This window comes from Cryptotermes secundus, unplaced genomic scaffold (assembly GCF_002891405.2).
Source record: "Cryptotermes secundus unplaced genomic scaffold, Csec_1.0 scaffold274, whole genome shotgun sequence".
NCBI classification, from domain to species: Eukaryota; Metazoa; Arthropoda; class Insecta; order Blattodea; family Kalotermitidae; genus Cryptotermes; species Cryptotermes secundus.
The window spans coordinates 406,248-433,339 of NW_019735463.1; the positions used below are offsets into that span (position 1 = coordinate 406,248).

General features: G+C 41.5%; 1 protein-coding gene across 1 annotated transcript in view; it reads right to left on the bottom strand.

The window, feature by feature from the left end:
- LOC111869301 (NACHT domain- and WD repeat-containing protein 1) overlaps nucleotides 1–27,092 on the bottom strand; it is a 275,140-nt gene that overhangs the window by 102,591 nt on the left and 145,457 nt on the right. The window contains exons 3-4 of the mRNA XM_023860707.2: nucleotides 13,119–13,198; nucleotides 1,770–1,892 (exon numbers count right to left, since the gene is read on the bottom strand). Coding sequence (XP_023716475.1) covers nucleotides 1,770–1,892; nucleotides 13,119–13,198 — 203 coding nt within the window. The remainder of the gene's footprint in view (nucleotides 1–1,769; nucleotides 1,893–13,118; nucleotides 13,199–27,092) is intronic.

Sequence of the window (27,092 nt, forward strand, 5' to 3'; positions counted from 1 at the left end):
CGTAATAAGATACGACGTAGCGATCGGGAACCCTGGACAGTTTTAATATTTTTACGATTGACATTTGTCAATATATATGATGGACATATATTTTAGTTATTTTAAAGTGAAGACAAGGCATACAATGTACTAGTTTGACGTGAATTGAGTAGCACCTGAAGATGGCATTCTTATGCCGAAACATGTAGTGAAAGTGAAAGAAGAAGATAGATAAGTGTATGCACTGCAAGACGGAATAAACAAATCATGAAATCAATTAGCTCTAAAAGTTGAGGGGCCTCACTTTGTGGCTATGGGGGCCGCAAGTTTGACACGGCTGTTTTACACCCTTTCCTTCTTTCAACCTTTCTATTCCTTCCATTCTTTCAAATTTCGTTTCTTTCTTTTCCATTTATTTTTAATTTATTATATTTGTATTTTTTCTAATATCCTACTCTCCATTTTCTCCCTTAATTTTCTTTATGCTGTTTCCTTTTTTCGCTTTTTCTTTCCTCCTTTCTTCTAAGAATCAGTCGTGCATATAAAGCGCCTATATTCCGATTTAAACACTTGAGAGTTGCTGCCAGGTTCAGAAGCTTACACGTGCTTACCAGAATAGAAAGAGAAGGCATTCTTACGCTTACCGAATATATGATTTAGTGAAACAGTTGTCGCGTAACTGGAATATTGTCAATGTCTCGAGCACTACATATTGAACAATCGGGAGTTTTCTTGGAACTGTACAATATAACCCATACTTCACTTGAAAGGCATATAGAATATTACCTGTTTTGTAAAAGAAAGTCTCTTCTTGCATGATATAAACATACGTGTCTTCGAGAAACCAAACTTTACGCGAAACATTTTTTTCAATATGAAGATCATTTAACGAAACACAAGGAAAATAATTCCTGACTCTTCTCTCTGAGCCTGCGTTCACCGTAAATGGGTAACCAAATGAATAAGAGAGAACATATTTGGTAATCATGAGTGGCTACAGACGGTGTTTGGATTGGCAACAGGATTTATTGAACACTTATACACACAACTCGTAACCACAAGTAACTACAACAGCCACAATGGCTCACACAATCTATAGATCACTGCAACTACAGCATACATAAATTCTTCTGTCTTCACTAGCTGCTTCCTGGTAATGAATCCTAACAAGGTCTTCTGCTTAAGTCCTTACCGGCTGACGAATATCACTCAACTGACTCACCGTTCCAACTGTCTAACTCCCAGACTGGCGGCCATCTCACACCAACCTTCTACTCTTCTTTTCACTGACTAACTGCAGCTCACGACTTGTCCCGCTTATAACATCTTGGCACGGACCGCACAGAAAACAACTTTCCATTGTTGTAGTTCAATCGTTTCCTTTGGAACATGTTTCTTTGCGAAGTCGTTACTCGGTAACGGCTCTTGTATAAGTGCTTTTGTCGAGGTCATTGCCCAGCAATGGATCTACGTGCGTACCTCAATGGAGTGAAGTTTCCGGCTATCGAATGTCACGGTAAAGTGATTAGTAATTCTCCTTCGTATACTGGAGGTGCAGGGTTCAAATCTTGGTCCGGAGCTTGGTCAGCGTGACAGGGTTTTCGTGATTTTTCTCAGTCCATGGCCGCTTTCATCTACATCCTTTCCAACTCACTATTCACTACCTATGTATCGTGCCATTCAGAATTACATAAACCGAATTGCTGACCGCGTCATTAAATAAACAGCACATATATAAAAAGATCCACATTATTGCTAGCATAACAATAAGACAGAAGCCAGAGACTCACCAGGAAGAAGCATCCCCTCGATACTCGGTGGCACTCCCTAATCTCGTGAAGATGGTCCTCAAACAGCAGAGCATCGTAGGAAGGGTCAGCTTCGGTGCCATAGTGCATGTCCACCATTTCCACCTACACACAAGAATGTCAGGTTGCGTCATAATCACTCTGCGTGGACTTAATGGTGATGAATGTAGACTGAAATATTCTGGGTTCGGTCTTCAGATATACAATGTACACCAAAAATAAAAATAATCTGACAACGAGGGCCCGGATTTTGATGACCTGAAAATATTAAAAAAATGACCTATAAAATGACCCCAAAAAAATCCAGAAAAATGACCTAAAGGAGAAAAGAAAGAACACTTCGCTTACATGTTATTCACATTTCAGAAAACATATGAAGAAAAAATCCCTAAAATGGCCAAAAATTACAAGAAATACCCTTAAAAGTCCAAAAATTTATAAAAAAATTACCCCCAAAATGAAAAAATGACCTTAAATCTTAAAATGTCAAAAAATGACAAAAAAATTATAAATAAAATTTACATTTCTGTAACCAGCAGCTCGTATCAGAGATTTATATATTTAAGAGCATTGCATAGGATACAAGGAAATAAAGAAGATGACATGTCATCAAAATTTGGGCCCTGGTGATCACTAATCACGAGACGAAATTAATATAAACAAGAAGCTCTGGAGATAACAATCTGCCTACGTTCCTCTGACTCGACTCAGACCGCATAGAAAACGACGTCTACAATAATTCCTCGTTACAGCGGGAAGAAGCTTACCGAGCTGTTGCCTAGCAACGTTAATATATATATATATATATATATATGAATACAAAGACTGATGAGAGGGATTTAAGAAGTACGCCGTTGAGGACTCAAGTGCCGTAATATACATACCAAGTTTCATAAAGTTCGGTTCAAGCATTCGAAAGTTAACTGGGTGGGGGGGTTCACAGACATAGAGATAAGACAGAGACCGCATAAACCCACTTTTATTTTATAAAAATTAGGAAAGTAAGCTAAAACTCCATAAACGTCATGTGTATTAAAATGCCTAAGCCAGTGAAACTGCCCAATTATTTAAGTTTCACAAACCTTAGAGAATAACCAGCTTATAAAGAGACACTCGATTTCTTGCAATCTTTTGTTTAAAATGTTTCGATGCTATGGACGAGAAATGTCATTATCAAACACCCTCCCTTTCTGCCAGTGAAAATTTTCGGAATATACTCGTAGTAATGCAGGGTCTAGAGAGGAGGGGTAAGAGCCCTAAAATGAGGGCTAAGAAAAATAATGAATCAATAAAATGTGTACGGGAAGTAAAGAGACATGTATCTGTTTTCTTTCTGTTTTTCGTTGATTCATTTCCGTTGAAATTCCCATCCCAGCTCTCGTGTCTTCTCCAGCACATTCTGCTATTCAATTAAAATTTCAAGGTAAAAATGTAGATGCAGGAATACTTTTGTTTTATAAATAAAATAAAGTTGTTAAAGGAGTTAATTCTCTTAGGCCCAACGTCGTAAATGTCGTCTTCTTCTTCTTCCTGTATTCCTGTCGCTCCCAGTTTGGAGCATAGGGCATCAGTGAAATGTTTGTTTCACTTCAGATTCTTAATCATATACACAGACGGTAGGACTCCTTGGACGGGAGATCAGCCCGTCGCAAGGCCTCTACTTATACACAGAACAACAGAAACACAGAATAAACGCACATAGACATCCATGCCTCGAGTGGGATACGAACCCACGATCCCAGTGTCCGAGCGGGCGAAGACGGTTCATACCTTAGACCGCACGGCCACTGTGATCGGCGCCGTAAATTTATTACATGAGAATCAAGACACAGTTGCATGTGCCATGAACCGAGGTATACGAGTATTTCTAGTTTCTCGCCACCAAAGTCTTCCTAACTATGCGAATGGTACTTGATCATTGACTGATACGTCAGAAGAGTCAACAGAACTAGGAGATCTGAATTCCGGGATATCCAAGGACGTTTTCCGTCAGTTTGATCAAGAAAAGCTAACGATGAAGATAAAACAGCCCACTTTATATGAAATGATGGATAATTAGTTGTCTTAGACAACTAATTATTTACTTATTTACCGATAGAAATCTGGGGTAACTGTAAGTAAATTGGAAGCCTACGAGATAGACGACCGGATTTCAGTTCCCGGCACGAAAAAGAATTGTTTCCACTGTCACAACCGGGTAAGATCTAGGGCCCAATCCCATGCCTAAGGTATAAAGCTGGAAAGGCTTAAAAACAAATCACCAGTGCCTATTTTGGAGTTTCAACTTCCCACCACCCTTTGCGGTTATATGGTATAGTACTGAGGCAAAGTGCTAAGAGTAAAAGTAAGTAAAGCTATCCCTGTAACAGGCCGTGGAGGCCCATAGGGTTGCGAGACGTTGAGGGTCCCACATTTTCTAGACAATCGGCTCAAAGATGGCGGTAAGCCCTTAATATTTATTCATGCCATTAAATAGTTATGTCTATTGGTCACGATAAATAGTAAATATTTTGAATTTATAATTAAGGAAGTACTGCTTTTTCTATTTATCTTTACCATTCCGGAGGCTTGAAGAAATTACCGAACTCCTATTTTCGATAACCATAAGTGACTCTATGGACATTCAAGCGCACTAGGTGTATGTACATATGTACGCAGATTGAATTATCCTTACAGTTATAGGATCAAACCTTTAAGAACTAAATTTTTCTGAAAGGGAGAGCTGGAAAGTAGAATGGAAGAGTACGTTCAGGTGAAAAGTGATAGACATTCTATTGCGGAAAGGGAGAAAGAGCATCGTTTCGATAGAATTTTCCCAGGCTTCGCCAGCTTATCCCTTTGATTAGAAGAGGGTGAAAATGAAGATACTGAGATAGTTAAAAACAGAGCCTTGACACCGTGGTGGCGGAATTTTGATTTTTTGATTTAATGCTGAACTGCATAATTTGGGAAAAAGATATTTTGCTGGCTTCGAGAGCAACGTAACAATGCAATTCATACCTCATAGAGGGGAAAATTACATCTCGACTACAAAGCCCAACCGGCTAACGACGTTTAGGGATACAATCGCTGTGTACTGTTTGAGCTTTAGGAAACAGATAAATACGTTATGTGGACAGAATGCATGTTAAAGTAGGTGGTACATATAGAGATCACAGGGCTTTAATGAGTTGCGTTTTTTATTTCAAGTCAAAGTCACATTGCAACTGACGGTCAGTCAGTAAGTAAATCTTGGTGTCGAGCCCCATCTTGGGCTCATGACCAGGTATTAATTATTACCCTTTGGCAGTTACGGTCTTGTTTCTGTAGGGCGCCATCTCTGACGAGAGGACGGGTCTGTCTTTTGTATATGCTGCTGGCCCTTTCCAGCCCAGTCTTTCTCGGGTCAGAGTCTCTTCGGACTCGCGACCATATTTTACTGTCTCAGATTTTATACTTCCGTTTTCGTCGCCTCCTGCGACTCGCAGGGTCACGATGGAGGTATTCAACCCCGCCTCCACATGGGGTACATATTATTTATTTTGTTTTGCATCGACACCATTTCATTATAATTGTTTCATTGTTTAATCCATAACTGACCAGCACGCAACCCAGTTTCGGTTACAGACACGATCAGTGCTTCATTATGTGGAGTAACATTACTTCAATTCTACTATAAATAAACTCCGTCAAGTATTTATTGCGCTAGACTGAATTGCCTGCCTCCACCTGCAGTCTGAAAACGCCCGAGGTTCGTGTCCTACATCCGGTGTACTACGAAACCAATCCAGGCATAACGGAACTTTTCTAATTTATAACGTAGTTCGAAATATTTAACAGTAGTTCTCAACTCGTGGTACGTGATATACTTGACATTTTGTGAGCTCTGTGGTTCTTGTTCCGGTGACTATGAAGGATATGACGCCGTGTAGTCTCGTAAATGTTTACCTACGTTTCGGAGGATCTCAAAGTCTCACTCTTCAGGGCAGAAAAGTTTAATTTTCAATACAGAAGAACTCTTTCTTCTTAAGATGGAAATAGCATGTTCCTCCGAAACGTCGGTAAAAGTCTATGAGGCTACATGATGTAACATCTCAGAAGAGAGCAATCGTCAGCTGAAACCTTGTTTAGCTCTGTTTTGTCATCTCAACGGCCAGTTTGTCTGCCTCTTCGTAAAATTTTCATTGTCCAGGTAGTTTTCCTTTTTCTCGTAGACCAATTTGTTGCATACTGCGCTTTTTACCACTTTAACATTTTCTTTTTCTGACACTATTGTCATTTATTACTCGTTTATAATATTTTATTACTCTGCTACATTATTCTATGGATTACAATGAAATTACAAAAATTATACCAGTAAGGGTTACAGCGGATTCATTTCCTCCGTGGCCTTCCACAAGCGAACTATACCGACCGAGCGACCGCATCTTGTCGGCAAATTTAGTGCCAACCTTTGCGGATAGAGGGTGTCGTGTGATCAGCGCAACGGATTCCCACGGCCTTTGTTGTCGGTTTTCTTTACTGGATTACAACAAATTAAGGCGAACAACAACGAAGATCTGTTTATGCTTGCCTTGTATATTAGTATGCTGCCACATGGAACACATGTTAGTACACTGCAAGGCCGTGCCATACTCCAGGCGATTAGTTGCCGGCTGCCACCGCGGTCGCCCGGGTTCGAACTTAGGTCAGGTCATGGGTGATTTATGGTGGACAAAGTGGCACTGGGGCAGGTTTTGAGCCGATCTCTTCGGCTCATTGGATGTAGTGCCCTCTCTGAGCGACGGTGGCCTAGGCTCCCACCATTTGTTTTCCTACATTCCTTACCACTTATCCTTAGTCCGTGGCGCATCTTACGTCATCACCCCCTGTCTTTCCTGATTCGGCTGAGGTAGAAGTTCTCTTCTGCCTGGAACGTCGTAGCGAACGGACGTGTCGCTCCGTAACAAAATTCTGTTTAGGCCGGCGCCTTGAAAAGAATTGGTTTGGCAGTAGACTCCAGGCAGGAGGGCCCATCTCCAGGTAATACACATAATGTTGCTATTTCATTGTTGATTCTTGGAAGGACTCTGTGAGGCGAGAGTCTGTATGTTTTGCTTTCCTTTGTATTGTGTGCCAAGGCGATTTTTTTGGAGATGGAATTATGTAGCGTGAGTTTCTTGTAAAAATGTTTTACACGCCGCCTGTGGCGGAGAAGGGCGTGGTCTGCGAGTTGGTTTAAGAGATCTCGTGCCTGGTTATGCCAAATTACTGTTGTGTTTTCCTTTTGGTATTATTTGTTAATCATTTATTAAATGTTATTTGATTTGATTGTTTACGTCTGTTGTATTTATTTGGTGGATTGAAATAACCCGAGAACACCCGTCCCCCAGCTAGTAGGGTGGGGGCTCAGGTTTCTCCGAGTACTCTATTTCCCCTGCCAATTAACATACCACGGAATGTTCCACATTCATCATTTATCATCGGGGGCTGGTACAACAGGCCAGTAGTGGCCGGCGTACCAAGTGGACTCAGTCTCACTCCCCCCCACGAAACTAAAACAAAAAGCAACTAGTATACTGCAGAGATAAAGACCATATAAAACCTGAAGAAGAGATACACGGAAATGTAATATTTATTCTATTTTCTGTTTAGTAGTCGACATAAAGACAGCTATAAAAGTTAATTCGATGCTGTTAGCCAGTGAACAAACAGCGTGTGGTAGCAAATTAAATGTTGAAGTCTCATGCTTTAGGAATAATGGAGGCCCTCCAGCTGTAAGAGACGGTGAGACCTCCTGTTCGGAGACTGGCCTGCGATTCGGTTCCTGAGCTTGTGGGCACTTAAATGGAAAAGCTTCCATACCGTGACCCCGTACAGTCACTTCCACCGAACAATGAATTCTAAACACGGGAGCGGGGCAGTATCACGTTGCATGCGCATCAGTAGGTCACGAACGAGTAAGTAGTCTTTTGTTTTATTGTGTCGCTTCTATTCTGTGAATATTAATTGTATTTTCATGCATATATGTGAAGTATAGTATACAACATAAAGCAGACGGTTTATATTATTTCTCTGTGCCTGGTGTTCGCGGGGAATGGCATTAAACATCGCACTCAATGTAACACGTATGTAGGACGAGAGAAGAATGAAGTTAATATTACGAAAGCTTACATAATAAATGACGGGACTTCCACTGAATCCTACGACGGCATTACAGAGTAATTATATAAAATATCAGGTCTTATATTCTGCCCAGCTAAGAATATGACAATACTGCAGTACTAATGACAACCTTATACGTACTTAGAATGCAGGAAATTTATTGTGTACAACGTAAGACAATTTTGTATAATTGAATTAGTTGTTATTATCGAGAACCTATGCCCCACCAAATTGACCTTAAATTCCCTCCAGTGGGACTTGTCCCACTGGAGGGAGCCTCTATTAATTTTTACATAACATGTCAAGAAAATTGAAATAAAATGTAAAAGTAAAGTTGTCCCTGTGTTTAACTAATTAAGCACTACTCCATAAAGGCGCATGGACGAATGGATTTATAGATACATATCTTCCTGACCTCGGCACTAGCTGGAGGTGAGTGGTCAGCTTCACGCCCCTGCCGCTTTACCACTGGGGAAACAGCCCCCGGTAACCATTGGATAGGAGGCTGGGTGGGCCCTAGAGCCGATCTGAAAGACGTGGAGAAGAGAAAATTCTTCACCCTACCGGGTCTCAAATTCCGACTCCTCGGTCGTCCGGCCAGTAGCCAGTCGCTATACCTACTGCGCTATCCCGGCTCAAGAAAATTGATATATGAGTGAAAAAATAAATCTGAGTTTTCCACGTCTGTAGCCAGAAGACAACATTCTTCATAGTCATTGCCGCGAAAACCACAAATCTTATATGTTATAGCCTTTTAGAGCTCTTCTCACGTATATGAAACTTGGAATTAAGGGGGACCACAGTATTGGCTTAATTGAAATTAGCACAGGTCACAGCAACGTAGACTAAACTACTAATAAACAATAACATCATGTAATGGAACGTCGCATGCTTAATCAATCCGGCTGGACGGTGCGGACAGTAATATGCACTCTATCAATTTCACACTGAATATTAACAAATACGTACACTAATTGAATGACAACGTAATGTCACTTGAGTCTTGATCTGTTGAAGTACTGGTAGCACTTAAACTGACGTGAACAGATTCCAGAGCTGTCTCCATGTCGCCAGCGTGCACTGCGACGCAAAACTTAAGTGCTTTTCCTTCTTTGTAATCTGCTTTCCTCTGAACAAATCAGATCTCTTCGTGATGTAAAGCACTGTTATAAGTAACAATGAAGAGGCTGACTGCATTTCACATAACAATGTGCTAATTCTGCTTCTCTTAGAACGTGGCATGAGCCGGTTCTATCTCACTGACACGGAAACCCATCTACCTTATTTAGCTTCAATGAAGCATAGTGCAGAGTGAGCACACCGAGGTTTGAACCATGGGCTCATGAAAGGGCCTCTGGCTGGACCGGTAAAATAATTTCGGTTTCCAAAGAAGGAACGTGCGCCGAGCAGTTTAACGCAGCGGTAAAATCATAGAACTGTTTTTGGGAGGTGCTCGGTTCGAATATTGGCCGGTAAATTGTCCATACTGAGTTTTTGTGGTGTTCTCTCTTCCTCCTGGAATATACATAACGGCTACGACACTATCAGTTTCTTTATATCCTTTGCAATCCATTAGCTATCAGTTATTTTACCTTTCGACTTGATGCGGTCTGGACACTGATAAGGTTAGACTTGAAAGCATTCTGACCATGGTGTATACTGTACTTATTTTGGTTTGTTTTGGACATCATCCATCGTCTGGTATGTATAAAGACAAAAGACACCGACGTTTCGGAGACTGGATCTGCCTCCGAAACGTCGTGGTCTTTTGTCTTTTTACATACCAGATGATGAATGAAGTCCAAAACAAGCCCAAAGAAGTACTGATAAAGTTGCAAGATTAGAATTTTGCATGAACTTATCTGATAGAATCTGTTTTTCCGTGCCATGAGTTCGTGCATATATTATGTTTTTATTACTACTTGTACTGATTATTGTGGTTTTGCGACATCTTTGAATGGCATGAAGCTCATAACAAATTATCTCATATTCCAGCCAGAGATCCAAAATCTGAATCTGGGGGACCCGTGATAGTTATTGCTTCAAACCAATGCTGGAACAATTCTTTCATGTCAGGATTGCCTCATTCAAGAACATCTTCAAATTATCATTCATGGTCATATTTCTATGTATCCAAGACCATATAATCTATGCCACTCGAACATCTCTAATACCTAGTGGAGGCTGCAAATTGTCAGCCCTTTCAGCTCCGATCTTGAGATGTTTATAATAGAGCCCTTTAAAATTGTTTTTCTCATACGTAATATGCTAAGGTGAAAATTGAATCAACTGATTCTGACATAATTTTGTTTATTATATTCCTGGTGTAATTATTCAACAATATAATTTACTACGAGCACAACTGAGAATTAAGAAGTCACTTCTAATAGGATTCAGTAGATACTCCAGTCCCATAGGAACACTAACACTGTACAGAATATCGCATTTGAATTAATAAATAAAATTATTTTTATGTATGTTAGTATAACGATAGTGCTAATGTTAAGGCGAATAATGTATAATGTTTTAAATATATGTCCCTTTCTTATAGGCCCCCCTACCGAACTTCGTATCTTCCTACATATGAAAGTTTCTGCGGCGCCACTATTTATTACAGAATGCTAGGGGGTTTAAATGTTCATGGATATAACTTTATCTTCCTTTTTCAAAAAAGAATAAACCTTATATTACGGTGTTCAGGAACCATGCAGCAATTACAAGCGGTCATTTTACTGCTTTTGCGCAGACTATTCAAGTCATTTATAATACCAGAGTAATAATTGCTGGCTTTTTATTTTTCCTGCTGTGGCTGCAAACCGCAAAGCCACAAAATTTCCCATTCTAGCTGCTGACCTTGTTTCAACACTGTTTACACAGATATTACGTCAGAACAGAGAACGACGCTAGTTGAACAGTACCTCCGTTTTTATATATGTTGAAGAATTAATTAAAGATTGGTTTATTTTTTCGTCTTTTCTCTGAAAGATTAGGCCCTCCGACCTGTTGCTATTTCAGAATTAATCCTACAACTATAAAGCTTACAGCGAGATGGTAGCACTCCTTGAGTGGGAAGGTAAGCTCTCGAAAAGTCGTCTTGTACACAGGGCATCGAAAACACAGAGGACACGTACACACACATCGATGCCTGCAGTAACCATGATCCCAGTGCTCGAGCGAGCTAATATATTTCGTAATTTAGACCACTCGGTTACTTCGATCTGCACTTATATTTTCTTGATATATAAGCCCATTTTTTATTATCGGTCATTAACTTTTAACAATATGTAGATTATACAGATTTTTGTTAGTTGTAAATAAATATTTTGGGTTTGAAGTTCTCAAAGACCTTTAAAATTGAGGTGATATGTTCCTCCGAAACATCAGTTGACATTCACCGGACTTCGTCGAGTTACATCTCATAAACCAGAATAAACATTTGCCTACCGTGGGAATTAATTTACTGAAGCCTGTCGAGCAGTTCTTATTGGACTTGATGATATTTTCCTTTGTGTGGAGGGAGCTTGTAGCATGCAACACATACCAAGCCGACAAAAAAGAATTTCGTGTAACTGTCAGATAGTCTGGAATCACTCGCGTTTGTGCTCATTGCACAGGCAACACGCAGAACTTCCGTGAACAACGAACTGTCTGAGGTTCTAGGAGCAATTGTTATGTCCATAACCTGATGCTTCTTACTTTTAGGGTTGATAGCTGTAAGCAAGTTTGATGGACTGAGAACTGACAGGATAGTTAGTTAGTTATTGGAGAGGGTGGGTTTCCCCATGCACTTAGACCTGTATTGGTCCATTGTGCTTCCCTCTATGATTTCTACCAGTCTCTACATCCTACCGGTACTGGTGCTTACTATCAGTCCCGCCCAGCCAGCGAGACCGGCTCTACTAGCTGAGAGGTATCTATAATGCTTCCCCCATCTACCAGAGGTATTAGTGACTGCTGTTGGGCGGGAAACGTCCGTAAATTTGGCTCAGTGAGCTCCGTTGGAGGTATGAGGTTCTTTTACGTGCCGTAAAGCTACGACACGGGACCCACGGCTTAAAGTCTCTCCCGGAGGACTTGTTCCTTGAATTTTTCCGCCCTTAAAGATTCGACGACCTCCGCCGGGTATTTGAACCTGCGTACTACGAGTCATGAGGTGGGAACGTCACCTCTAGACTACGGAGGCCGCTACTGACAGGATAAAACGAACGCATATAAGGAACAGAAATGGAACGCTCTGTTCCAGTGTTAGAGAGGTCGCAGACAGTGCTAGATCTGCCTCAGTTTACGCGGTCACTGCGAACGGCTTTAGGCAAAACTGAAAGCTAAAATATCACAATAATCATTGTCATCAGCCTGTCGCAATAGAGAGGTTAATCTACCTCTTGACACGATCGGCCTCTTTCGTCATCCAGTCTCGCTGAACATCGGAAAGCTGTTTCTTTGCATTCTGTCCGCATGTTTGAGCCAGTTGGTTTTACATTCCGAAATTCTGTTAATTACGAGATATGCTTTCATCTCATTCAACATACCTTTATTTTTGATGATACGTCAGTGTATTTTGCCACTCGTCTCATAAATTTAATTTCAATAACTATAATTCTGGTCTTGTTCAAGTAAAATATAGGGAAAGAATTACAGGTCTGTCTAGAAAATAGCAAGAGGATTAACTTGTTAAGTATTTTGCATGGGGCGTAACGAGATAAAAGTATTAGATTTATTTTTCAGACTCTGCTCTTTCGCTAGCAGCTTTGTTTAAACAGAGCAGCGCCTCTATCGGAGACCCGGAGAAGCAGCGGCTATCGGCAAAACTGCGTTTTACTTTATAACTCGGTTCCACTACTTTCAGGCGATCAATAATATTCTGTGATGGGAATTTTATTGATGTGCAGGTTATTACCCTGTTGCATGAGGAAGGTGAGGAAATTTGACGACCGTAATATCTGTTCGACACTGTGTTGTGACTGCTATTGTGTCTGGACTAGAGCACGTCACTTTCGACACTAGACCAAATCATAGAAGATCTGAGGGGAAGAAAGTTAATTATATGTAACTTTAATGTAATTATTATGCTTCTTAGTATATTTCATCTTTCGAGAACATACGTGTATGTCGCCCTCGGTCCGAAATTCGAAGAAATAATATTCTGGTACAATGTCGGGAGGAGATGAACATGCCGGATGTAGCAATTTGGTATACGGGAGATCTCACCTCAAGGTCCAGGTGGTCGTACTGGCTCTGCAATTCGGGCCCCACTATCTCCAGCAAGTGTCGGCGTTCCTCTGCGAAATCTGTGAAAACAAAATAAATTAATTTTAGTAGGATCTGAAGTGATCTGTGACTGGTTATAGGCTGGGCGACCGGGCTCTGATTTCAATGAGAGAGAAGGCATTTGCCTTGACTTTGGTGCCTGTGGAGTTTACTGTGTACTGGATGTCATTAAAACAGTTTCTCAAAATTCCAATACCGTCATACACTACGAGGTTAGGATGTGGTAGAGTAAGAACGCTTTATGCTCAAAATAATTAAAAATATTCATCAATTAATGCCTTCATATCATTATTTGAAAGTAATTTTTTCAGTTGACCTAATCCTTCCGGCCGCACTATGGCCCTGGGGTTCACTCAGCCTCTAACAGAAATGAGTACCAGGAATTAAATAAATAATTTTCCTGGGGAGTAAAGCGCGGCCGGCGCGTAAGGATGACAACCTTACCGCCATCTTTGAGCCGATTGTCTAGATAGTGTGGGAGCCTCGACGTCTCACAACCCTATGGGCCTTCACTGCCTGTTACAGGGATAGCTTCACTTTTTTTCCTTACTTTATAACCTTCATTACCTACAGACATTTCTGTGTTATTCAGGAGTTCTTAAGAAAAAAGACGGTGATTTTTATCTTGGTGTTGAAGGAAAAGAAAGAATAGAAGAAACTGGATGAAGAGAAGCAGGAAGAGAGATTGAGAAAGATAATCCATCAGGAAATATGGTAAAATATAGGAAGTCACTGTCACTTCCATGCACGTACAAAACCCTCCAGAACTGAATGGCAAATAAACATTTTGAACACGTGTACATATATGTACAGGCTATGTATACTGATTTATTAATTGTTTTACATTATTTACATTTTACGTAAATTCATTGCATGGTGAAGAGTTCTTCTTGAGAAGCAAATAGTCGCTCAGCCAGTAAAGCAAAAAACCCCCAGACCCTTTCTACGGAATTGTATATATCATTATCTTATTCACAAGACCTCCCCACTGGACCACATGATGAGTCAGAGAACTTCAGTCCACAACGTCACATCCATACCGAAGTTATTCTCCCGTCTAAGCCGAGGACTCCCAAGCCCTACTAAAATGTTACATACCTGTCTTGCATCCCCTTATGTGCTGCATATTTCACCCATCTCATGCTCCTTCAACGACACAAATTTAGACTTCAAATAGAGTATAAAGTGAAAAATCACCTTATTTCATAATTTATTCTAGCCTGTTGTTACTTACTCTTTCTTGGGTTCGAATATTGGCCTCCTGTTTTCAAACACCTTCAGTATGTGTATATATATATATATTACTCTATAAAATAGATTTTGCTGTTATTTTGTTTCAACTAGAAATTTTAACTACAATATATAAATTTCGGAGCCAGGCTAGCGTAGCCGGTATAGCGACTGGCAACGAGTTGGAAGGCCGAGAGGTCGTATTTCGTGTCCCGGTAGGGGCAAGAATTTTTTCTTCTCCACGTCGTCCACACCGGCTCTGGGGTGCACCCAACCTCCTATCCTGTGAATACCGGGGACTCTTTCCCCGGGGGTGAAGCGACAGAGGCGTGAAGCTGACCACACCTAGTGTCGATGTCAAGAAAATGTGAATCTATACACTCCCCCATACGCCTTCACGGCGTAGTGCTCAATTCGTTAAGCACAGGGACAACTTCACCTTTACACAAATTTATCTTCAACGCATTTAATACCCATGCAGCACGTGCTCTTATTCCCTTGACCTCCTTCACTGAATTACGGCAGTTGTGCTCCTTCCAGACCTGCACATGCATGCCTCCTCTCACTGGGTGGCGCAACAGGAAACATGAGTGAGGAGGTATGTACTAGAATTTGAAGTACTATTATCAGCTGCATATGTAGCTGTGGGAAGTTTAATGCTGCTGTTAGTACATACTCGTACATTTCGATACGACCGGGGTCACAGACATAAACGAGAAAAGCTGGTTAGTTCTTTTTTTTTCTCTGGAGCTGCTGTTTTTAACAAACGCGCATAGTTTATTTATTTTCTTCCGCGATTCTCACACTGGGATTAGTAGAGAACCATTCTGATTAAAGAAATAAATCTGATTTCAAAACAAGTGCATAAACATCTTACACAGGAGTGTTTATTTCTCACTTCCTTTAACGTCATTTCTTCCACAGCGTGAAATGGTTAGATGGCTGCAAACGATGCTATGAGGAAAATGTGAGGAAAAGCATGAAGGACTCTTTAAAGGTACTATCTCAGTACGTACCTCTAGGGATTAAGGACTGTGAAAAGGCTCAGATTATTTAACAATTCTTTCTCAACTGCTGGGTTTATAAGCGCCTAAGTGAGGATCTTGAACGATGAATTTGGAAGAGTATGGAAGTAAGAGATAATGAGGTGCTTCATAATTTTTACTCTTGATCAAGTTAAAGAGGATGTGATGGGCAGGGTACGTAGCATGAGTGGGGAGAAAAGGAATACATATAGGGGAAAGAGACCACTGGGAAGATCAAGACGTAGGTGGGTGGACAAAATTAAAATGAATCTTAGAGATAGGATGGGATGGTATGGAACCGATTGATCTGGCTCAGAATAGGGACAAGTGAAGGGCTCTCGTGAACACGGTAATGAACATTCGGGTTCCATAAAATGCTGGGAAGTTCTTGCGTAGCTGCACAACTGGCAGCTTCTCAACAAGGGCTCAGCCCAATGAGAGAGATTGAAGAAAGCGATCGTGGCGGATTTTAAGACCTTATTTACCGAGAATGGCTTAGGAAAAACAGAATAGCCTCAGTACTTGTGGCGAAGCTTTATTAAAAGAAGGAACTTAAGGGACCAGTGAACGGATAATTCTCAAATGATGAATTATTATGGATGTGAAAGAAGCGATCTTGGGCTTTCGCAAGGTACCATTTCGAAGGGAATTAGAGAAACCACGAAATAAAATACCAAATAGTATTGCCGGACTCCGGATAGACAATCGAAACCGGAACCCCCTGAATGCAAGGCTTCCTTCCGCACCCTTCTCACTTAATGATTTGCGAATATACCCCTTCGTATTCTACATAACATTTACACTTCAGAGGCTTTGTTAAGTAAACCAAGTGGTAATTCCTGTGCCAACAAACACCATCACTTTACTTTTGTTCTTAAAGTCGCCAGATCAGGTCGAATTTGTCTGCGCTGTGTATCTAGAATACGTAATTTAAAAACATCGTACTACAGATGTCTAGTACATTGTGTAAAATGACTTTCAGCTTGGACCGAAAGTAGTTGTGGTCGATGGGAGATAAAAACAACCATATTATTATTATTATGAAACACGGCATAAACTGTTTATCCACAGTGGGATTGTTGTAAAAAGAAATTCTAAGGTGGACTTTCGATTTCTGCTTAACTTAAAATGCTTCAATCTAAATGGTGACTCTAGTAGGAAAGGCGAATTAATGTTCATAAAATTTACCAGTCTATTTCTATGTATATTTCATCTTATACATCAGACTCCTACTGAGCGAAATATGACAAATATAATCCCATATGTTCCCACGGTGCCGGTCACGGTAGCCGAGCGGTCTAAGGCATGCACTGTCTTCGCTCGCTCTGAAGCCGGGATCGTGGGTTCGAATCCCATTCAGGGCATGGATGTTTGTGTGCGTTTTTCTGTGTTTGTCTACAGGTAGAGACCTTGCGACGAGCTGATCACTCGCCCAAGGAGTCCTACCGTATGTGTAAGATCTAGTAAACCGAAGTGAAACGGAGAGTTTCAGGGAGGTAGGCCTAGGCTCAAATTGGGGCTGTAGCGCCACAGGAAAAAAAATGTTCCCACGGTACCACGTTTTTGTAGCAAATGAAATATGTATCATACAAAGCGTTTTAACAACTTATAGATTCGGTATCCTCAAAACTGTGGTTGTGAAGAGTTGTGTCTTCTAGGTTACAACGCCAATTAGACCTTTGTAGTTGAACCGATGTTTCGAAGGAATATTTGGCTTCCATTTTCAGGGTTGAAGGGTATGATCCTGCCTGGTTTAATCTTCGCCCTTCAGTTGATAGGCGACATATTCTTTCGAAACGCAGGTTGACTTCAAACGGCCTACATGGCGCTATATCTCAGAAAAAGGGAACCTTTAAAATACTTCGTTTACAACATCATCGAGAACACGGCGTACAATGAATAGGCATTCTTACGGAAGAAAATTCCTGATTGTGTGTTTAAGGAAATCGCTGCTGTGGCGATTTTGGTTCCCATCTTTTGTTGAACACAGAAGCAAAGTGACAATCTTCACCACAATGGCACACTCTCAAAGACATTTCAGAAACGCCGTATGTTTACAATAGAGCTCCATATAGAAGTTCAGACATACTTTTCGGTAGTTTTCGTCATAAAACAGGAGGGACGCAACAGCGTAGTTGGTTGAGGCACTATGCTACAAACTGGAAGGTCGCGGCTTCAATTCCCGATGAGGTCACCGGATTTTTCAACTGCCCTAATCCTTCCAACCGCACTATGGCCCTGGAGTCGACTCAGCTTGTAACAGAAATGAGTACCAGGAAAATTCCTGGGGGGTAAAGGGCGGCCGGCGCGCAAGGCTGACAACCTTACCGCTATATGTGTGCCGATTCTCTAGATAATGTGGGAGCCTCGACGCCTCACAATCACATGGGTCTCCACGTCCTGTTACAGGGAGAGCTGTACTTTACCTTATCGGCATAAAACAACGCTTAAATATAAATTGCTTGCTGTTTTTCAAGTGGTCTTTCCTTTCTTATTTTCAGAATAACATTTCGTATACTCGAACAATTCCAATTCTCCACACAGCAGCAGTTATCGCCATTATCATCACACAATCGTCACCATCCAATTCGTTACCCAGGTACTGACGTGTATTTTCTCTGTAGGTAACCAACTCCACACAGAAGTTCATACTTATTCGGCCGTTCTAGAAATTCCCTGTTTTCTTGGCCCTGGATTCTCGTTAGCGTGCTGGCGAACGTATAATATTAAACTACACAGTAGCAGAGCTGAATCCAGTCCAGATTCTCTAAAATCCTTTAATTTTGCATGTTTTCTAGTTCTCTCAAGTGGACGTTTTCCAATAGCAATGTTTTCTGACGCCGGTCACGGTAGCCGAGCGGTCTAAGGCATGTACTGTTTTCGCTCGCTTGGAAACCGGGATCGTGGGTTCGAGTCCTACTCAGGGTATGGATGTTTAGTTTGTTTGTGTGCGTTTTTCTGTGTTTGTGTACAGATAGAGGCCTTGCGACGAGCTGATCACCTGCCCAAGGAGTCCTACCAAATGTGTAAGATCTAGAAAAACCGAAGTGAACGGAGAAGTTCATGGAGGTAGGCCTAGGCCCACTGCGGCTGTAGTGCCAAGGAAAAAAAATGTTTTCTGACATATTCCGCCTATCTCATCTTCTTTGATGTAATAGTTTAGTTACCAAGCAGGCCGTTCAAGAGGCAGGGCTCTAGATTTGTATCCGAGAGTGGATCCATCTGAAATTTCGCCTGGACATCGTTATCCTGATTAAGGTTGTCGTGGCTCTCCTCAGTCACCCTAGGCAGATTCCGGAACAGTATCTCGACAAGACCACAACCGCTTCCTTTCAATTCCCTTTCCATTTCATGATTCACAAATTATCATTCGACGCTCTACAATCTGAACACGGTAGTTGTCCTAAAATACGACACGCAAAAGCAATTTTATGTGGAGCGCAGGAACTATAAAGCGCCGGATTACCTAATTATTTCCCATATTGCTCTCATTTTTCATTAATTAAGGCAGAATATTGTTTTTTACTTGTAAGATTGGAGGTTTTCACGGAGGTGAAAATGAAGAAAATAGTCTTCTGGGATGTGGTGCCGTGTAGATATTGTGCTAATCGACGTTTCGGAGGAACATATTGCCTCCATCTTCAGGATAGAAGAAAAAAGAAGAGGAACTAGCGTGAGCAGGTGCTGACAGACTAATGTCGAATCGAATAAACCAAGGTCTATAGGAGCAGGAAGAGAAGAGAAAGGGGCTACATGGGAAATCAGTAGAGAGCAAAGGGGAAGGGTCTGTGGAGATGGGCCAGCAGGTAGCAGGCCAGACCAGGTATAGAATATTGTGTCGGGGGGGGGAGAAAGGCAAGGTTAATTTGTTTGTTACTTAATCCGTTCCTCTTATACAGAATGTCCCAGGAGGAATGTGCCAAACTTCGGGAGGGTGTTCCTTATGTTAAAGTATGCCGATATAACCCAAAACAACTATGTCCAAAGTTAATCGGTTATGTAGATAATGGCCAGAGAAGTGTGAAGCTTTGACCGATGTTACACACTTGTTGATTACAAAATACATATTAAAACTGGCAGGAATATGTGGTTTCTGTAATGTTAATAATGTACGTAACATCAAACTAACTTGTGAGTGACATGAAGCCATAAAATTGAAGTACAAAATACTCGCTCGCCATGTCATAATTGTCCTTAGGTTTCCAAGCATTATACATGACGGATGACTAGCAAGTGCTTACGTAACATGGCTGACTGCGCTATAAGCCGACCACATAACTGTGTACATTCACGGAAAATCTCTTTTGGAATTTCGTTTCCATTATCTCATGTGGATTATTATGCACATTTCGTAAATTATTTACACCGTCCAGGGTAAAAGACGCCTCATCACTGAATAAAATGACGCTTGACAGTTCGGGAAGAGCTTTTATCCAGTGGCACAAATCCACACGCTGTGCATGGTCGCCTTGTTCCAGATGTTGTACCCTTTGATCATGGTAAGGATACAACTTTTCATCATGTAAAGTTCGCCACGCCTGCATATGTGATCGCCGATGCGACAGGCCGTTCTACGAGTGGACAGACGCGGACTTCTCTGAACCATCTCAAGAACGTTCTCTCGTGTCTTTATCATTCGTACAGCCTCCCTTTCAGAGTGCACAGAAACACTCGGAAGAGAACCAGTATCACGCAATGTCTGGTGAATTCGCGTAAATACACTTCGACATGTAATCCTTCGATCGGGAAAACGCCTTTGGTATTCTTCAACAGCAGCACGTGCATTGCCACCGCAAAATCCACACACAAAATGCATATCACAATATTCCACGTGTGAAAACACAAAAGGCATTTCAGCAACTACGCACAATTAACCTACCACCCATTCACGACCCGGCCGCAACGTATGCTGATGGGAGCTTACGGCTAGTGTGAATCACCACACTCAAGGACAAACATAGATAAAGCGTCTCAGCTGACAGGTATAGTGCGTGGACCTGCCAGAAGACCACACTTTTCTCGCGCCATTATCTCCGTAACCGTTCAACTTTGGACATAGGTGTTTTGGGTTATATCGGCATACTTTAACATAAGGAACAACCTCCCGAAGTTTGGCACATTGCTCCTGGAACATTCTGTATATAGAGTATTTTTATCATTTTACACACGGTAGGACTCCTTGGACGAGCTTGACACAAAGGCCTCTTACCTAAACACAGAATAAACACATACACATATCAAACATCCATGCTTTGTGTGGCATTCGAAACCACGAAACCGGCTTCCGAGCGAGCGAAGACAGTACATGCCTTAGACCGCTTGGCTACCGTGACCGGCGAAATTTGTTTCTAAACAGTTCAAATCTATAGTTTCATGTAAGTAAAATTAAAAAAAGTAAACTTATCCCTCTAACAGGCCATGAAGGCCCATAGGGTTGTGAGACGTTGAGGGTCCAACATTACCTAGACAATCGGCTCAAAGATGGCGGTAAGGTTGTCAGCCTTACGTGCCGGCCGCTCTTTACTCCCCAAGAAAATTATTTATTTAATTTCTGGTACTCATTTCTGTTAGAGGCTGAGTGAACCCCAGGGCCATAGTGCGGCCGGAAGGAGTAGAACAACTGAAAAAATCCAATGACCTCATCGGTATTTGAACCAGCGACTCTGACTTAAAATAATGATGAAAGAAAATTGTATGATATATAATAAGCCTGTGTAAATATATTTAGGGAACAACCTTTCAAGGGGTCAGATGGTATACTAAGAATAAATGTTCAAGTACCAATCCAGTCGACAGACATTTTGAAATTGTACAAATGTGTATAATACCTATATCCTTCAAATCAATAACTTATCCTTTCTGCTTCCATTGATTATCTTTAGCGATTTTGTTTCTTTTAGCGTCTGTTAGACTCTTCTTTTTCTACTGCCGTATATTCTCTCTTATCTTCCATTGAAAACCACAAGAGCTGACTACGTTTCGAAGCTTTTCAATACACTTAGACTTGCGAGCAACTTTGCTGTGATATCCTTTTGTTTACCGACACAAGTGCACTGAGCAGAAACATCTGATGAGAAAAGTGAATTCGTGCCAAGCAGAAAGGGAGAAGTAACAGAAATGTTCTTGTTTCACAGTGCAGGATTCATGATATACAGGCACAGTTAAATTTATAAAATAACAATCTTCCAGACTACCGTTACCCAATCGAGAGACCTAAAAACGTGTAATTATACGGAGATACGACACAGGTTTGTGTGGCATTAACTCTATATACTCGCAATTTCAAGGCAGTTGGTTCCTATCTGGCAGGATTCCCGGCTGTATAGACATATACTTTTCGTGTTTTATCTCACTAACTCCATAACAGTACAAGTATATGAACTCTGCCCTACATTCAATTATCTCTTGGTGCAAATAGCCATTACGTTGACGCGCCTTTAAACAAACACGTACATACGTACCTTATACGTGCATACGTATATTCAATTTTCTCTGGACAGAGTCCAATGGCACGTGTGGAGCCTTGAGATTCTATGTAGGTAGGGAAATTGTTGACTAGCTGTGAATGTAACAAATATTCAACAAGCTCCTTGTGCCGTGAATTGGTAAAGTTGAGTACAAATACTCTGTTTTCGAGCTAGTACATACATGAATGCATTGATCGAATTTAAGATCTAAATATACGAATGTATATGGGGGTTTCATTTATCTGCACTCAACTTAATTTGACGGACTTCAGAAAATCTACCAGAGAATAACAAAAACTGGAGTGGAACGTTACTGAATAGCTGAACTAGAAATGCTAACACGGAATTAACTGATATTAAGTGTAACATATAGAATGTTTGTGAGATCTACAGTTGGTACTGACAGCTGTTGGAAATATGAACAACTGACTAAAATATATTGTGACGTAGATGGCGCAACGGGAAGTGAGGGTAACGTGAGCTTTGCGGTCTCGTGAGTGACGTCACATACCCCAACCCCTTCCATTATTACGCAACGCTCGGTAAACACTCCGTCGCCTCCCACGGTGACGTAGCAGCACTTCCCACAATGACGTAACAGGGGACACCGCGGTTACTACGCAGCAATACACAACTATCGGCAGCGTTCCCCAGTAACGCCTGTAAGCACGACGTTACGTGTTAGCTCTCGCGTAACTGTTTTCTGTGTTGTCAGTGCGGAAGCTACTAGAGTAGTGAGTAGTCAGCATTGAACCAATTATTAGAGAGGGAGTAACCAGTCAGTTCCAATCTAGCAATCGCCGAGTCGGGTTGTATCGAGTGCATGGCAGTGACTCCAGCAGGAGAAGTAATTGTGATACTGCAGATGGCAGCAGTGCTGTAATTGTGAATTGTGCAATTGTAAGAGCGAATGGAATAAATTCTCTAAGATCCAAGACGGCGTGAAGTTAATTTGTGGCGTGACATACACCCAACACGTGACAACATATTAGGCGAGAAATAGTGCTTATGGGCCCAGGTATTATCACTGAAATTGTGAGATTTATTATATAAAATAAATAAAATATTTTGTACATGTTTAATATTTGTATTGCTTTTTCTACTTAATTTAAAGGAAACGAAGGCGAAACAAAAATAAAAATTAAAAAGAATAAACGACAGAAGAAAAGATAGCGAAACAATCTTTGTGGATTTATGGACATAAAGTTGGACGTGTTCAAAAGCGAGAAAACAAGGAAGATGGAGACAGAACATATGAATAAATGTAAAAAGGTAAATCTGTCCCTGTGCTTAACAAATTGAACACTACACCATGAAGACATATGGAGGAATGGATGTGTAGATCCACGTATTTGTGACCTTGGCACTAGATGGGGGTGAGTAGTCAGCTTCACGAACCGGCCGCTTTACCCCCGGGAAAAGTCCCCGTTATCCATTGGATAAGAGGCTGGGTGGACCTTGAAATCGGGCTGGACGACGTGGAGAGGAGGAAAATCTTGTCTTTACTGGGACTCGAACTCCGACCAGCCCGTAGCAATCAGCTGCACCGACTTCGTTATCCCGGCTCTAGAATATATGAGTATATAAGTTATTGATGCAAATATATGAATAGCAGAAGAAACAGAAGGAGAAAGCGACCGTTGTTACTCAGGTTCAGTGCCCCACTGTGACGATCCTGTTGAACCGAATGGTTATGCTGTACGAGAGCGTCTGGAGATGGGCCCTTGAGTTGCGCTTCCCGCACAACAGGCAATCGGCTGGGATCAGCACTGTGCTTGTCCAGCTATTGCTGTGGCACAAGAAGACGAATATAACGAACTCTTTAATACAGTGTGGTGCTGTAAACATACGTCATAAAGTACGTCACCAAGTAAGCGGCCTCCGTAGTCTAGAGGTAACGTTCCCTCCTCATGACTCGAGCTACGCGGGTTCAAATACCCGGCGGAGGTCGTCGAATTTTTAAGGGCGGAAAAATTCAGGGAACAAGTCATCCGGGAGGGACTTTAAGCTGTGTGTCCCGTGTCGTAACTTTACGGCACGTAAAAGAACCTCATATCCCCAAAGGGGTTCACTGCGCCAAATTCCAGGACGTTTCCCGCCCAACAATAGTCTCCAAGGCCTCTGATAGATGNTTGTACTCCGTTGTACTCCTTCAACTGTCAGCCTCAGAATTCGACTTTCTTATATTTCCTCGGCACGGACCACACGGAAAACGTTTTTATTCTGTTTAGAATGCGTGTTTATTGGTCCCTTACGTAGCAATTGATGTCTTTCTCTTGTTGACAGCGTCACTCCTGGAATGTGTTTACGGAGCCGTTGCCTAGCAATGGTCATATGCCTCACAATATTTACACATCTAGTCGTATATTCTCAAATAGCCGAATACAATCCATGACCCATTATCTTATTTATTTACTATCGATTTTAATATTATTTTATCATGTACGCCTAAAACTCCTAAGTGGATTATTCCTGAAAGGGATTTGAATCATGTTCCTCCTGAATAAGAAGCAGATGTGCTGCTCACTTGACCCAAACATTCTGTTCGTTCACTTCTGCAACGATTAATCGCTCTAGATGACTTCGTTACATGTAATTAGACATCAACTCTTCAAGAAGACGAGTACACCACTTTAAGTATTATATTGTGGCTTATAGACCAGTAGCTAAGATCCGTCTCTGTAAACAGCGGCCGTTGCTATGTAACACCGCCAACATACACACATACACACACGCAACAATAAAACAACAGGATTATGCAATCCGTTTCTAAGCAACGGTTCGATGAACACGCCTCAACAATAGAGAAAGTTTTTATGTGGTCCGCGCCGCGACCGTTACTATACAATGGTGCGGTAAATACGCTGCAACAATAGAGGTGTTTTTTTGTGTGGTCCGTGACGAGGAGTAATCTTGAAGATAATGGGCGCAACAGTGGAACTGAGGATTCAAATATAGGTGTTAACCAGCGGACAACGGAAGCTGAAGAATCTCCATTTCTAAGATTCGGTACCAGGAAAATATCTGGTGAGAGCACAGCATAAGGAAAACTATTGTGGAGAGCGGTTACCATGTGAAGAGTAGTGAAAGCAAATTGAGAAGATTTAGTGTGGAGTGACATGCAGTGTGGAAATCAGCAATAGTGTTATAGCTATTCGTATTTCCGACCTGTAAGTAGTCAATAAATCTACGAGGCATTCGCCAATCCAAACCCCGACTAATACACGTGACAATATGTACGTGTTGGGTTGGTACACGATACCGAAACCATGTTGATTGTTTATACAGTATACTGCAGTGAAAAGGGAGGGGGGATGCAAACACTTGCTCACAATCAAAGTAGATCAGCTGACGTCCAATGTTCCTGTTAAATACGAAATTCACAGTGATATTTATCAAAAAATTTCTTAGAGAGAGAAACAGACAGAATATGCAGTAGATGCTTAAACTGTAAAGTTGTCCCTGTACTTAATTAAGCGCTACGCCATGAAGGCGTATGGGGGAGTAGATGTATAAACGTACGTTTTCTTGACCTCGGCACTATCTGGAGGTGAGTGGTCAGCTTCACGCCCCGGCCGCTTTATCGCCGGGGAAATATGCACCAGAAATCATTGGATAGGATGTTGGGTGGACCACACAGCCAGTCTGGACGACATGGAGAAGTGAAAATTCTTGACCCCACCGGGACTTGAACCCGGAACCCTCGGTCGTCCAGCCCGTAGCTAGTCTCTCTACCGACTGCGCTAACCCGGCTCCTGCTTAAGCTGTTGTCTGCCTAATTGGAAGCAGGTTCCTCAACATTCTCAATACAGAAACACAACAGCAAAGTATAACGTCCCTCAGCCTATGTACTTGCATCCTGCTGCATATTATGAGCAATTCTTCTATCTCCTTACATTTGTTCTATCCGAGGCAGGGTCTTGCCGCCATTTACAAGCCTCACCCTTGTCATAAACACTGAGAATATATCGGTGTCCTGATGAAAGGTATCCAAAATACAAAAAAAAAAATATATCTCGGAAAGTAATTGTCATACACGTATCCAGTTTATGTCATCGGAAAGGAAAAATCTGTAAGTTTCTTTCCATACCCGACTTACGCGCATGCGCCGCCACATTTCTGCCACCATGTTAAGAATCACTTGGACGACTTGGACAGAGTGATGGCTGGGAGACAGATCGGCAGAAGTGGATCAATCACTTGGCCTTCTAGGTCGCCAGATTTAACCCCACTGAAATTTGTCTTGTGGTTTTATGTGAAGAACATTGTCTACCAGGTTAAGAACAACGACCTGCAACATAAGGGACGCTGTGGCTATGGTAACACCAAACATGCTGGATCGTCTGGATATCTGTCGTGACACCAATGAAGCCCACGTTGAAATTTACTGAGAAAGTAATATACTCAGAAAAAACTTTGGAAGTTTCCCTTTTTACTGGTGTAACCCATAAATGTGTAAAGCCTTCTGAGATATAACTATTTTATTTCGGTTACATTTCATCCGGACACCCTGTATTTCAATCAAGATAAGGATGCAGCGTTGTTTAACGTCAAGGGATTGATTATGTATGGTACGTTTCAACCTACGTCTTGTGGATTGCGGCTGGCGACGTGCATGTAATCTGCATCTAGGAGACGATCACAAGGGCTTACAGGAGGCTGCTGTCACACAGCGGGTTTCAAACACAAAGCGGTCCAATAGAACGCCTGTAATTGGGACTATGCTCTAATTGATACGCTTGAGACAATAAGTTTCGTTTAATTCAGACAGTTCTCAAATCGAATTAAGGGCCCTCGAGTAGCCCAATGAATTGGCAGGGAATTTGATTTGTGTTCTAGAGATGCATAGTTCGAATTTCGGCAAGGGAATATGCCATGCTCATGATGTCTTCATTTGTTCCAGTCATGTCGAAATAATAATTTGAAACAGTTTGCTATTGTTTCTTTCAAATTCAACTCGTTACTGATATTAACCTAATATTTTGACAATTTCTTTATTAAAACCGTCACAACACAACTATATTAAGGTCAGTGCCAAGTTTGGTTCTGCTAAATATTTCGGCTATTAAAAGCCATTATTAGAAAAAAACTAATATTTTGATTTAATTTTGCACCCTGTGACCTCCGTAGTTGAATCATCATCATCATCATCATCATCAGTAATCTGTCAGAAGACAAGTCCACAGTCTCTT